This window comes from Mobula hypostoma, chromosome 22, assembly GCF_963921235.1.
Source record: "Mobula hypostoma chromosome 22, sMobHyp1.1, whole genome shotgun sequence".
NCBI lineage: Eukaryota > Metazoa > Chordata > Chondrichthyes > Myliobatiformes > Myliobatidae > Mobula > Mobula hypostoma.
In genome coordinates, this window is record NC_086118.1 from 40551040 (window position 1) to 40563392 (window position 12353).

A 12353-nucleotide genomic window follows, 5' to 3' on the forward strand; every position below is an offset into this window, starting at 1 on the left:
AATGCCATATTAATTCCCTGAAAAATTATGGCAGTATTTTCTTTGTTAAAATTGGTCAGATACTCAGACAGAGTGTTTATATAGTCTGATAAAATTAAGCTTAAACTAAGATTATGAGTTAGGAAAAGTTACTCAAACATCCAGTCATGGTATAAACAAGATGACAAAGGAATGAGTAAGTCAAGAGGAAAATATCTGACCTTATGTGGTGCATAGCCTTTGCTGAAAGAATAACAACTTTAGCACTTTGTACTTAGCCCTCCCTGTCTGAAAAAAACAGGAATAACTGAATGTCTGTTGGACCTCTCGTGGGCAATGTTTTGAGGGACTACTGTACCTTTGGCTGGGCTGTTCAAGTTTGAAGACATGAATAGTTTCAGTATTACTCGAAGCTGACAGGAACTGGGAGTCTTTGCTGAATGCCAGTGAGCCGATATTTACATACCTATTGCAGAAAAAAAAACATGACATGCATCAAAAGCAGAGCAAAACAAAGATAAAGAGCAGGGGATTGGACAAGTATGAAATTATTTGCCCTTATCCCCATCACAACTCCCTACCAGCCTCCAGACATTACAGCTAAAAAAAAATGCATCAAAATAACCTGCTTCCAAAATTCTAGCACTACAAGAAAAAATAAAATAAGACACATATCTTTTTTATGAACATCCATCTGATGAGAGCACAATTGACACTGGTTAACCTGCTTCCTCCGTGGGGCGAGGGTTGAGTCTGCATAGGTTGCTGTATTCCCATGGGAAATTCGACCCACCTTACTGTGAGAATGCCCCAGCAGGTGAAAGCTGGTACGATGACGAAAACTCAAGACGCTTTAGGAGTGCCCCGACTTGCTCTTATTGCTGTTAACGGCTTTCTGTGACATGCTTCGTTGGTCCACTATGACCCAGTCCCACATCTGCCAGATGTTACAACTACAAGTTAACCGAAGATGGAAGGTTAGAGGAGTAGGGGTGCGGTGCATCACCCGTCTGGCCAAGGCTGCACCAGGGTGCAGCAATTGGTGTCACTGCCTCAGAGCTGTGGGATTATACGAGATCCACTTTCCTCTTACATGGTACATTAATTGGCTAGTATAAATTATCACTTAATTGCAAAAAAGAATTGAAGGGAAGTTGATGGGCTTGCTTGAGAATAATTTTTGGAGGGACAGGGTAACAAGGATGGGATAGCATGGATCTGATGGACTGAGAGGCCTACTTCTGAATCGTAAGTATAGGCTATATAAAAAAAACAAAGAGCCCTGATGAATTTACTAGCACTGGGGATGCTGAGGCCATATGTCATTCCCTGGCTGTCACCTTAACACAGTTCTGGGTTAATTTACATAAACAGAGGATCCAATCCTCTGTTTTACTGGTTCATATGACACAGTCCCCGAATGGATAAATATTCTGAGCCACTGAAGGAGCCAGGCCCAACTTACTGCAAAGGAGGTCGCAGATGCTGGAAACTGGAGCGACAAACAACCTGCTGGAGAAAGTTAGTGGGTTGAGCAGCATCTGTGGCAGATGGGAGGGATGGAGGGCAATTGTCACCAATAAGGACTGACCAGATGGGAGGGGTGGAGGGCAATTATCGCCAATAAGGACTGACCTGCTTATTGCAGGCAATTTTATCCTTCTTGCCCAGAATCGGACATGGGGCTTAAGCGGCATTCAGGTTTACTAATTTCTTCAGCATTCAATACCCACGTCAAAAAAATGCAGAAGAATGCATTGCGGCTTGTTCAGAGCAAGTCAGTCACCTGCCTGGGGCAGCTGTATGTCTGCACTGCAGCTGAATAAATGATGCATGGTGCACAGTGATAACCCAGAAACAGGACTTGTGAGCAGGACAAAAACCACAGGAGTGAAGTAAATTCAGATATGAAGATAGGTTACACAGATTTACCTTTTCATTCCTCTCCTGAATTCATAAAGCTTCTGTCCCTCAGGGGTAGAAAACACACGAATAACTGTACCCTGCAGACGGTTCAGAGGGAGTAAAATGAAGCTTTCCAAAAGAGCACAGATCAATTATCTCATTCAGGCGCACTGCAGTCAATGAACCTAAATCTGCTGTAATTACTTTCTGCCCCTTCCACTCAGTCAGCAGCAGAGGTCAGGAATGAACCTGTATCACCGCAGCTGTGAGACTGCAAACACTATGCCTTGAAAACATCTCCAAACCCAGTGACCTCTATCACCATGGGGACTTGGGTGCACGCGAGAGTGTGGAACAATCTGCCAGTGCCAGTGGTGCATGCGAACTCGATTTCAATGTTTAAGAAAAGTTTGGATAGGTACATGAATGGTAGGGGTATGGAGGTGCAGGTCGATGGGAGTAGGCAGTTTAAGTGGTTTGTAACAGACTAGATGGGTAAAGGGCCTGTTTCTGTGCTGTTCTTTTCTATGACACTAGAATCTGCAGCTTTTCTTCAAGAAATGCACCATCCTTTTTCATTGTGGCTAGACTAAGTCCACCCTTGACAACGCTCTGGGACCACGTACATCATAAGACCAGCGCTAGTTCACGAAAGCAGCTCCCCACCACCTTTACCAAGTGCGGCCCTCACCATCAATGCCCAAGTCCTGAAAGATAAGTAAATAAACAACACACACAAAAGGATGGAGGAACTCAGCAAGTCAGGCAGCATCAATGGAGGGAAATAAACGGTTAATATTTCACACTGAGACCACATCATTAGGCTTGAAAAGGAAGGGGGCAGAAGCTAGAACAAGAAAAGGTGCGGTGGGGGAGGTGGAGTACAAGCTGGCAAGTGATTGGTGAGACCAGGTGAGGGGAAGATAGGTGAGAGGGGGGAGCGAGGATGATTTGAAAAGCCGACAGGTGATAAGTAGAGGAGGCAAAGGGCTGAAAGGGAATCTTATAGGAGAGGACAGGGGAATAAAGGAGTGGTGGGGAACCAAGAGTACGATGGGCAGCTCATGACGATGGATACGAAGAAAAGAGCTGAGAGGGCCGCCAAAACAGGAGGAGGGGTGGTGGGAAGAGACAAGAAGTGTGAAGGGGTTTGGAAACAGAGGGTGTGGTGCCTGTGAGTAAGAGAAATTGACGTTCATGCCATCGCGTTGGGGACTACCCAGATGGAATACGAGGTGTTGCTCTTCCAAGGTGAGTGTGGCCTCATCGTGGCAGTAGAAGAGACCATGGACTGGCATGTCAGAATGGAATTGAAATGTGTGGCCACTAGAAGATCCTGCCTCATGTGGAGGAGCGAAGGTGCTCGACAAAACGGTTCCTCAACCTGCGTCAGGTCTCACCGATGTAGAGGAGGCTTCACCAGGAGCACCAGATATATGACTCCGAAGAACTCTCAGGTGAAACGCTGCCTCATGTGGAAGGACTGTTTAGGTTCCTGAAATGTGGTGACGGGGGAGGAGTAGCAGGGTCCTCGAACACTCTTATTCTGGCTTCTGCCTTCCTTTCCCAGATGTACGCTCTTGGACTGAAAAGTCCACTTCCATCCATAGATGCTGCCTGACCTGCTGAGTTCCTCCAGCATTTTGTGTGGGTTGCTCAAGATCAACAGCATCTGCAGAATCTCACGTCTAAATTAAATTTAAAAAAAGCACTTTCCATAAATCTTCGAGAGCATTTTTTCTGTGAATCCTTCCCACAATTTCCAACAAGATTTTGCTGAAGGAAAAGTTCCCACACTGGGAGAACAAATGCCATTTACCCATTGGGTTGGTTCCTGAGGGTTTCAAAGCTTCACCCACCTTAAGACATTAAAAGGTGAAATGAATCTTGGAAGGAAATACAGAAACCATATTGCTTAAAACTTCTTCAGGGCCATGAAGATTTTTTCTCAAACAAAAAGTGGATGTGAGATAGAGAAATTTATTTTTAATCAATTAGGAAAAGGGAATGAGGGAAAAATAGAATCTGACTTAAAGATCAGACAACTTCAAAAGGAAATGGCAAAATATTAGAAATACCTTTTCAGATGCACTTGCCAGCTTGGTAGCTGTGAAGTTGAATGTTAATGCAGCAAGTGGACCATCATGTGCAGGGATTACGGAAACATTGTGCTGATAGGAGAAAAGATTAAAAAGATGCCATATAAAACAATGTCAACAAACCTTGACCAACAATTGTTTATTAAAATAAAAACATCTGTATTGCAATGCACCTTTAACAACAAACTTTGTAAAGTTACTGATTCAGATTAGTTTTATTTAGAACATCAAAAAGCAGCGCTCAGAAACTCAAGATGCAGAAAATACATTGCGGCAGCTTTTTTTGACTAACTTATCCTACTACCAGAATATATTACTATGATTCCACCACTACTGATAACCTTACACACAGAATTCACATGATGATACCAGGATGTCGTTTTGGGGTACTTGGAGACCCTAGTTAGCGTGGTTTCCTCAAGGAAAAATCTTGCTTGACAAATCTGTTGGAATTTTTTGAAGAAATAACAAGCAGGATAGACAAAGGAGAATCGGTTCGTGTCGTGTATTTGGATTTTCAGAAGGCCTTTGACAAAGTGCCACACAAGGTTGCTTAACAGGTTAAGAGCCCATGGTTGCACAGGAGAAATACCAGCATGGATAAAGCAGTGGCTGGTTGGCAGGAGGCAAAGAGTGAGAATAAAGGGCGCCTTTTCTGGGTGGCTGCCAGTGACTAGTGGTGTTTCACAGGGCTCTGTGTTGGGATCGCTTCTTTTTATGTTATTTATCAATGGTGTAGATGATAGAATTGATGGCTTTGTTGCAAAGTTTGCTGACAATACGAAGATAGGTGGAGGGGTAGGTAGTTTTGAGGAAGTATAGAGGTTACAGAAGGACTTAGACAGATTAGGAGAAAGGGCAAAGAAGTGGCAGATGGAATATAGTCTCAGGACTGCTTGGTCATGTACTTTGGTAGAAGAAATAAAAGGGTAGACTATATTCTAAATGGAGGGAAAATTCAAAAAACTGAGGTGCAAAGGGATTTGGGATTCCCTAAGATTAATTTGCAGGTTGAGTCAGTGGTGAGGAAGGCAAATGCAATGAAAGCATTCATTTAAAGAGGACTAGAGAAAGGATGTAATGTTGAGGCTTTTATAAAGCACTGGTGAGGCCTCAGTTGGACAAACCTATCCTGCACCTTGTGAACTATTCCCAGAAACTTCAGCCATCTCTACTCTGCAATCATCCCTGCCAGTATTCTCCTTCAATCCACCTGAGCAAGCTCCTCTCTCACACCTCTCATTCCCTTTATTCCATTGTGATACTGGTACATATAACCTGTGCTTTCTTTTCTCTCTCTCCAATTGCAGTATGAATTCAATCATATTATGATCACTGCCTTCTAAGGGTTCCTTTACATTAAGCTCCCTAATAAGATCAGGGTTATTACACCACACCCAATCTAAGATAGCCTTTCCCTGAGTTGGTTCGAGCACAAGCTGTTCTAAAAAGCCATCTCATAGATGCTCAACAAATTCCCTCTCTTACGATCTGACACCAACCTGATTTTTCCAATCCCCTTGCATATTGAAGTCCCCCATTACAACTGTGTCATTACCCTTATTAAATGCCTTTTCCGGGTCCCTTTGCAATCTCAACCCCACATCTTGGCTACTATTTGGAGGCCTACATATGATTCCCATAATTTTTTTTAACCCTTGTAGTTTCTTAACTCCACCCACAGAGATTCAACATTCTCTTACCCTAGGACATAGATCTAATTCCATCTCTTACCAACAGAACCACACCACCGCCTATGCCTTCCTGCCTGTGCTTTCGATACAAAGTACATCCTTTGGTGCTAAGCTCCCAACTGATGGTTTTCTTTCAGCCCCCAGTCAGCGATGCCCACAACGTCATACCGACCAACCTGTCATTGTGACACGAGTTCTCAGCCTGGGAGATCTTCCCAAAGGGCCTCTAACAGGTGAGACCTTCTACAAGTACAAGTGGGAAATAATGCTGAGAGAAAAAATAGTAGACCTTTTGTATTATTCAATTCCATTAGTTTAATTGTTCTAAGTGTGTGTGTGTGTGTGTGTGTGTGTGTGTGTGTGTGTGTGTGTGTTTGTGTGAGAAGATGACTCCATCCAGGATCCAAAGATGGAGGCTAGTGATGCCAGGGTCACTGGAAAATTTATCTAATTGAACTCTCATTCAAAAGTCCTGGATTTAAAACTTCACTTCAGATGTTTCTTATTGACCTGCATCCAATGTGCAAAGCATCTTATAACTTCGATATTCCTTGCCATTACTGAACCATCACAGTGGTCATGTTACAGTATCAGTCGTAGCTCAGTATCAAAATCAATTCCATCGTCAAGGACCCCCACCATACAGGCCATGATCCTCTTCTTGCTGCTGCCATCGGGAAGGAGATACAGGAGCCTTAGATTTCACACTACCAGATTCACGAATAGTTATTACCCTACAGGCATATGACTGCTAAAGCAGCATGGATAACTTCACTCTCCTCAACACTGAACTGATTCCACAACCTATAAACTCTTTTACAAGGACTCTACAACTCATGCACTCAGTATTATTTATTTATTACTATTTTTTGTTTCATTTTATGTTTGCACAATTTGTCTTCTTTTGCACATTGGTTGTTTGTCAGTCTTTGTGTGTAGTTTTCCACTGATTCTATTGTATTTCTTTGTTCTACTGTAAATGCCTGCAAGAAAGTGAATTTCAGGGTAGTATATGGTGACATATACGTCCTTTGATAAAAAATTTACTTTGAACTTTGAAATTAACTCATGATGAAAGTTGGTTGCAATGGTGGTAGAAGGATTCTCTCCCTCTCTCTCTCTCTCCCTGTGACTTTCTTCCATGTTCAAAATAGTCCAATTAAATTGCAATGCCAGCGTAAATGGCAAACTACTGCTGTATTCTACTTCAGTAAAAACTCACCAGGTTATTTGCATCATAAATCACTATCTCCCCTATTGTGGCATTGCCAGGATATGCCAAGTATGAGTTGGAATGATTGATGGAAAGTGCACAGAGACCTGGATAAAGCAGATAAAACTAGATGTTAGAATGTTAGACCAGGACGATGGTACACTCACAGTGAAATGAAAAAAAAAGCAAAGAGAACTACACCAGACCACATCGGCCTCATCTAAAATGGTATAAAAATTATCACTAAACTGCATTGTTTGGGAAGGATAGACAATTTGAAATTACATCACAATTGTGAAAATATAATTTTGCAACACTAATGCAATACAGATGAGCTTCCAATAACAAAGCCGATTTGGGGTGTGGCATGATTAGTCGTATTGTGAGAATGAGATGTATCTGAGCAAAGGAGAACCTGACAGAATTATGGCAACATCTATATAATGGGTATTTGAACAAAATACTTCAGCCAAAAATTACTTCTGCAAGAATCAGTCACTCATTGTAGGCGGCACACCTACTAATTTTCTCTTCAGCCCTTGTTTAATCCAGTGAAGCGTCAGCCTCTATAGCACGGCTGAGAATTTAGTCAGAGTTGCTCCTGTTATCACCATCTACTGTGAGTGAAGTGCTTTGAGAGGCTGGTGATGGCTGGAATTAACTCCTGCCTGAGCAAGGACCTGGACACACTGCAATTTACCTATACCACCACAACTGGGTCTACAGCGAACGCCATCTCACCAGCTCTCCACTCAACTTTGGAGCACCTAGACAACAGTAATACATACATCAAGCAGCTTTATCAATGGTAGCTTGGCATTCAACACAAGCATCCCTTAACTTCTGATCAGGAAGCTTCAAAGCCTGAGCCTCTGTATCACTTCTCTACAACTGGATCCTTCACTTTCTCATCGGGAGACCACAGTCAGTGCAGATCGGTAATGATATCCCCTCCTTTCTAACAATCAACACAGGCGCACCTCAAGGGTGCATGCATCGCCTGCTGCTCCACTCTCTGTAAACTCATGACAGTGTGGCCAAGCACAGCTCAAATGACATCTAAGTTTACCAATGATACAGCTGTTTTTGGCAGAATCTCAGATAGTGACGAGGAGGCGTACAGGAGTGAGATAGATCAGCTAGTTGAGCGGTGTCTCAACAACAACCTTGCACACAATGTCAGTAAGACCAAGGAATTGATTGTGTATTTCGGGAAGGGAAGTTGGGAGAACACAACCCAATCCTCTTTAAGGGAAAGGGTGATGCCCAAGAACTTGAGTGGTTTCAAGTTCCTGGGATTCAACATCTCAGAGGATCTATTCTGGGCCCAATACATTAATCCAATCATGAACAAAGTATGCTACAAGTTATACACACAAAATGCTGTTGGAACACAGCAGGCCAGGCAGCATCTCTAGGAAGAGGTACAGTCGACGTTTCGGGTCGAGACGCTTCGTCAGGACTAACTGAAGGAAGAGCTAGTAAGAGATTTGGAAGTGGGAGGGGGAGGGGGAGATCCTAAATGATAGGAGAAGACAGGAGGGGGAGGGATGGAGCCAAGAGCTGGACAGTTGATTGGCAAAAGGGATACGAGGCGGGAGAAGGGAGAGGATCATGGGATGGGAGGCCTAGGGAGAAAGAAAGGGGGAGGGGAGCCCAGAGGATGGGAAGGAGTTATAGTGAGAGGGACAGAGGGAGAAAAAAGAGAGAGAAAAAAAAGGAATGAATGAATGAATGAATGAATGAATGAATGAATGAATAAATAAATAAATAAATAAGGGATGGGGTAAGAAGGGGAGGAGGGACATTAACGGAAGTTAGAGAAGTCAATGTCCATGCCATCAGGTTGGAGGCTACCCAGACGGAATATAAGGTGTTGTTCCTCCATCCTGAGTGTGGCTTCATCTTTACAGTAGAGGAGGCCGTGGATAGACATATCAGAATGGGAATGGGACGTGGAATTAAAATGTGTGGCCACTGGGAGATCCTGCTTTCTCTAGCGGACAGAGCGTAGATGTTCAGCAAAGCGGTCTCCCAGCCTGCGTCGGGTCTCGCCAACATATAGAAGGCCACACCAGGAGCACCGGACGCAGTATATCAACACAGCCGACTCACAGGTGAAGTGTCGCTTCACCTGGAAGGACTGTCTGGGGCCCTGAATGGTGGTAAGGGAGGAAGTGTAAGGGCATGTGTAGCACTTGTTCCGCTTACACGGATAAGTGCTGGGAGGGAGATCGGTGGAGAGGGATGGGGGGGGGGACACGAATGGACAAGGGAGTCGCGTAGGGAGCGATCCCTGCAGAAAGCAGTAAGGGTGGGGGGGGACGGGAAAGATGTGCTTGGTGGTGGGATCCCGTTGGAGGTGGCGGAAGTTATGGAGAATTATATGTTGGACCCGAAGGTAGGTGGTGGGTAGGTGAGGACAGGGGGAACCCTACTCCTAGTGGGGTGGCAGGAGGATGAGGTGAGAGCAGGTGTGCGTGAAATGGGGGAGATGCGTTTGAGAGCAGAGTTGAAGGGAAGCCCCTTTCTTTAAAAAAGGAAGACATCTCCTTCATCCTGGAATGAAAAGCCTCATCCTGAGAGGATAGCATTTTTGCAAGAGACAGGATGAGGAGAGGAATAGTCCAGGTAGCTGTGAGAGTCCGTAGGCTTATAGTAGATAAGCTGTCTCCACAGATAGAGACAGAAAGATCAAGAAAGGGGAGGGAGGTGTCGGAAATGGACCAGGTAAACTTGAGGGCAGGGTGAAAGTTGGAGGCAAAGTTAACGAAGTCAACGAGCTTAGCACGCGTGCAGGAAGCAGTGCCAATGCAGTCGTCTATGTAGCGAAGGAAAAGTGGGGAACAGATACCAGCAAACACGATACTGTAAAGATGAAGCCACACTCAGGTTGGAGGAACAACACCTTATATTCCGACTGGGTAGCCTCCAACCTGATGGCATGAACATTGATTTCTCTAACTTCCGCTAATGCCCCACCTCCCCCTCGTACCCCATCCGTTATTTATTTATATACACACATTCTTTCTCTCTCTCTCTCCTTTTTCTCCCTCTGTCCCTCTGACTATACCCCTTGCCCATCCTCTGGGTTTTTCCCCCCCTCCCCCTTTTCCTTCTCCCTGGGCCTCCTGTCCCATGATCCTCTCATATCCCTTTTGCTAATCACCTGTCCAGTTCTTGGCTCCATCCCAACCCCTCCTGTCTTCTCCTATCATTTTGGATCTCCCCCTCCCCCTCCCACTTTCAAATCTCTTACTAGCTCTTCCTTCAGTTAGTCCTGACGAAGGGTCTCGGCCCGAAACGACGACTGTACCTCTTCCTAGAGATGCTGCTTGACCTGCTATGTTTTCCAGAAACTTTGATGTATGTTGCTTGAACAGATACCAGTATAGGTTTGGAACATGGATTTTTCCACAAAGCCACCAAGAAGGCAGGCATAGCTGGGACCCATACGGGTCTCTTACTATCTCTTCCTTCAGTTCGTCCTGACGAAGGGTCTCGGCCCGAAACGTTGACTGTACCTCTTCCAATAGACGTTGCCTGGCCTGCTGCGTTCACCAGCATTTTGAGTGTGTTCCTTGGATCTCCAGCACCTGCAGATTTCCTCATGTTTGCGATGCTACAAGTTATGCTTCATTGGGAGTTTAGGAGGATTAGTCTGTCACCAGAGACTTGCAGATTTCTGTGGACGTACAGTGGAGAGCGTTCTGACTGGTGCATCACAGCCTGGTACAGAGGCTCTGATGTGCAGGATCGCAAGAGGCTGCAAAGGGTTGTGGATTCAGCCAGTTCTCGTTCTCTGCCCACTTCCTCCCCCTTTCACTTCTTTCCTGCTTTTGCGCCATCCATCCATCCCCTCATGTCTCTAAGTCAGGATCAGAATCAGTTTTGTTATCACTGAAACACATGCCATGAAATTTGTTGCTCTGTGGCAGCAGTACAGTGCGATACATGAAAAAGACTACAGATTGCATTAAATATATATTAATGAAATAAAATTCAGTGCAAAAAGAGAGCAAAAATAATGAGGTAGCGTTCATGGGTTCGTTGTCAGTTCAGAAATCTGTTGGTGAAGGAGAGGAAGCTATTCCTATAACATTGGGTATGTGTCTGTATCTCCTCCCTGATGGTAGTAATGAGAAAATGGTATGTCCTGGGTGGTGGTGGGGGGACTTAATGATGGATGCTGACTTCTTGAGTGACCACCTACTGAAGATCTCCTTGACGGTGAGGAGGCTGGTGCCTACAATGGAGCTGAGCTTGTAACCCTCTGCAGTTTTGTCTGATCCTGTGCAGTGGCCCCTCCATACCAGATGGTGATGCAACCAGTTAGAACGGTTTCCACTGTACTTCCCCATCACACATTCCCACCCCCCCCACAACGTTCAGACTTCTTTTCTTCGCAACACCCACCCCTAACCCCAGCCAATCCTTCCTAGGTTCCTTTCTCTTAGCCCCTCAGGATTCTTTCTTCGTCCGTATTATGGTTATTTGGCTCAGTTTCCAAGTTCTCCCATTCAGTCACTTTTCCCATGTCAAAAACTTTCTGAAGATGAGAAAGTGGCTGCCCAGCTAATAGACAGAGCAGAAAAAATGAGGTCTGGTCAAAGTAGGTACTAAAGGGGTGCTTCATTGGCACTCCCTTCCATAAAATCTGAGAGAAAGATGAAAAGCTAACCATCAAAGTTACTCTTGCATTTTGAGATTATAGTAATTGTGTGTCATTCTTATTGCAAAAAAAATCCTCAAACTTATTTTAAATTCAATTAAATTAACACATTGTTCCACTGAAATGTGCTGAGATTGATTTGAGTAAAACAGCTGTTGCAACTTAATGTTATGACTTAAACATTTTGCATAATTTTTAGTCTTGACAAAATACAGGATGTTTTCATGAGCATAACACCAAAAGTGAAAATATTTTTTGACAATATCTCTTCATCTTGTTCAAAACAACAGCCACCAGAAGAACCGCAAACAACTGTGTTAATGGTTCTTAGGGTACTATCTATTACTTCACAAAAAAAAAATCTACAGTAACACAAAGGAACTTAATGGAGTTTTCAGCTCAGACATTAACTTTTAAAAGTTTCCTTTAGACTAATTTTTACCCACCTGTGCGGTTTGGTGGTATATCTTGAATAGTTTTCAGTAACTTTAAATCCTTGATGTTATGAATATAAATGGACTCTTCCAAGCAAACTATCAGCCTCTGTGAAGGGAAAATGAATTGTCATAATCTGAGGATTCAGATACAGTGCTTTGTAGAGCCCCAACCCTTTCTTCACAATTTAAGAGAGTTTTTATTTGTGAATCAATGCTCCATTTTTCACAGTAGAGCCTCAAAGACAGAAAATTGCAAAGCATGAAGAAGTAAAAATTCAAACACTGAAATGTCCAGTTCAGAAGAGTACCCCCCCCCCACCCCCCACCGCTGAGTACTTCGTTGAAATTCGTTGA

At 44.0% G+C, this 12353-nt stretch overlaps 1 protein-coding gene across 1 annotated transcript in view; it reads right to left on the reverse strand.

The window, feature by feature from the left end:
- The window catches only part of wipi1 (WD repeat domain, phosphoinositide interacting 1), a 113928-nt gene that overhangs the window by 31916 nt on the left and 69659 nt on the right, over positions 1–12353 (reverse strand). The window contains exons 4-8 of the mRNA XM_063074509.1: positions 12009–12105; positions 6900–6997; positions 3963–4055; positions 1912–1982; positions 338–445 (exon numbers count right to left, since the gene is read on the reverse strand). Of these exons, the coding sequence (XP_062930579.1) occupies positions 338–445; positions 1912–1982; positions 3963–4055; positions 6900–6997; positions 12009–12105 (467 nt within the window). The remainder of the gene's footprint in view (positions 1–337; positions 446–1911; positions 1983–3962; positions 4056–6899; positions 6998–12008; positions 12106–12353) is intronic.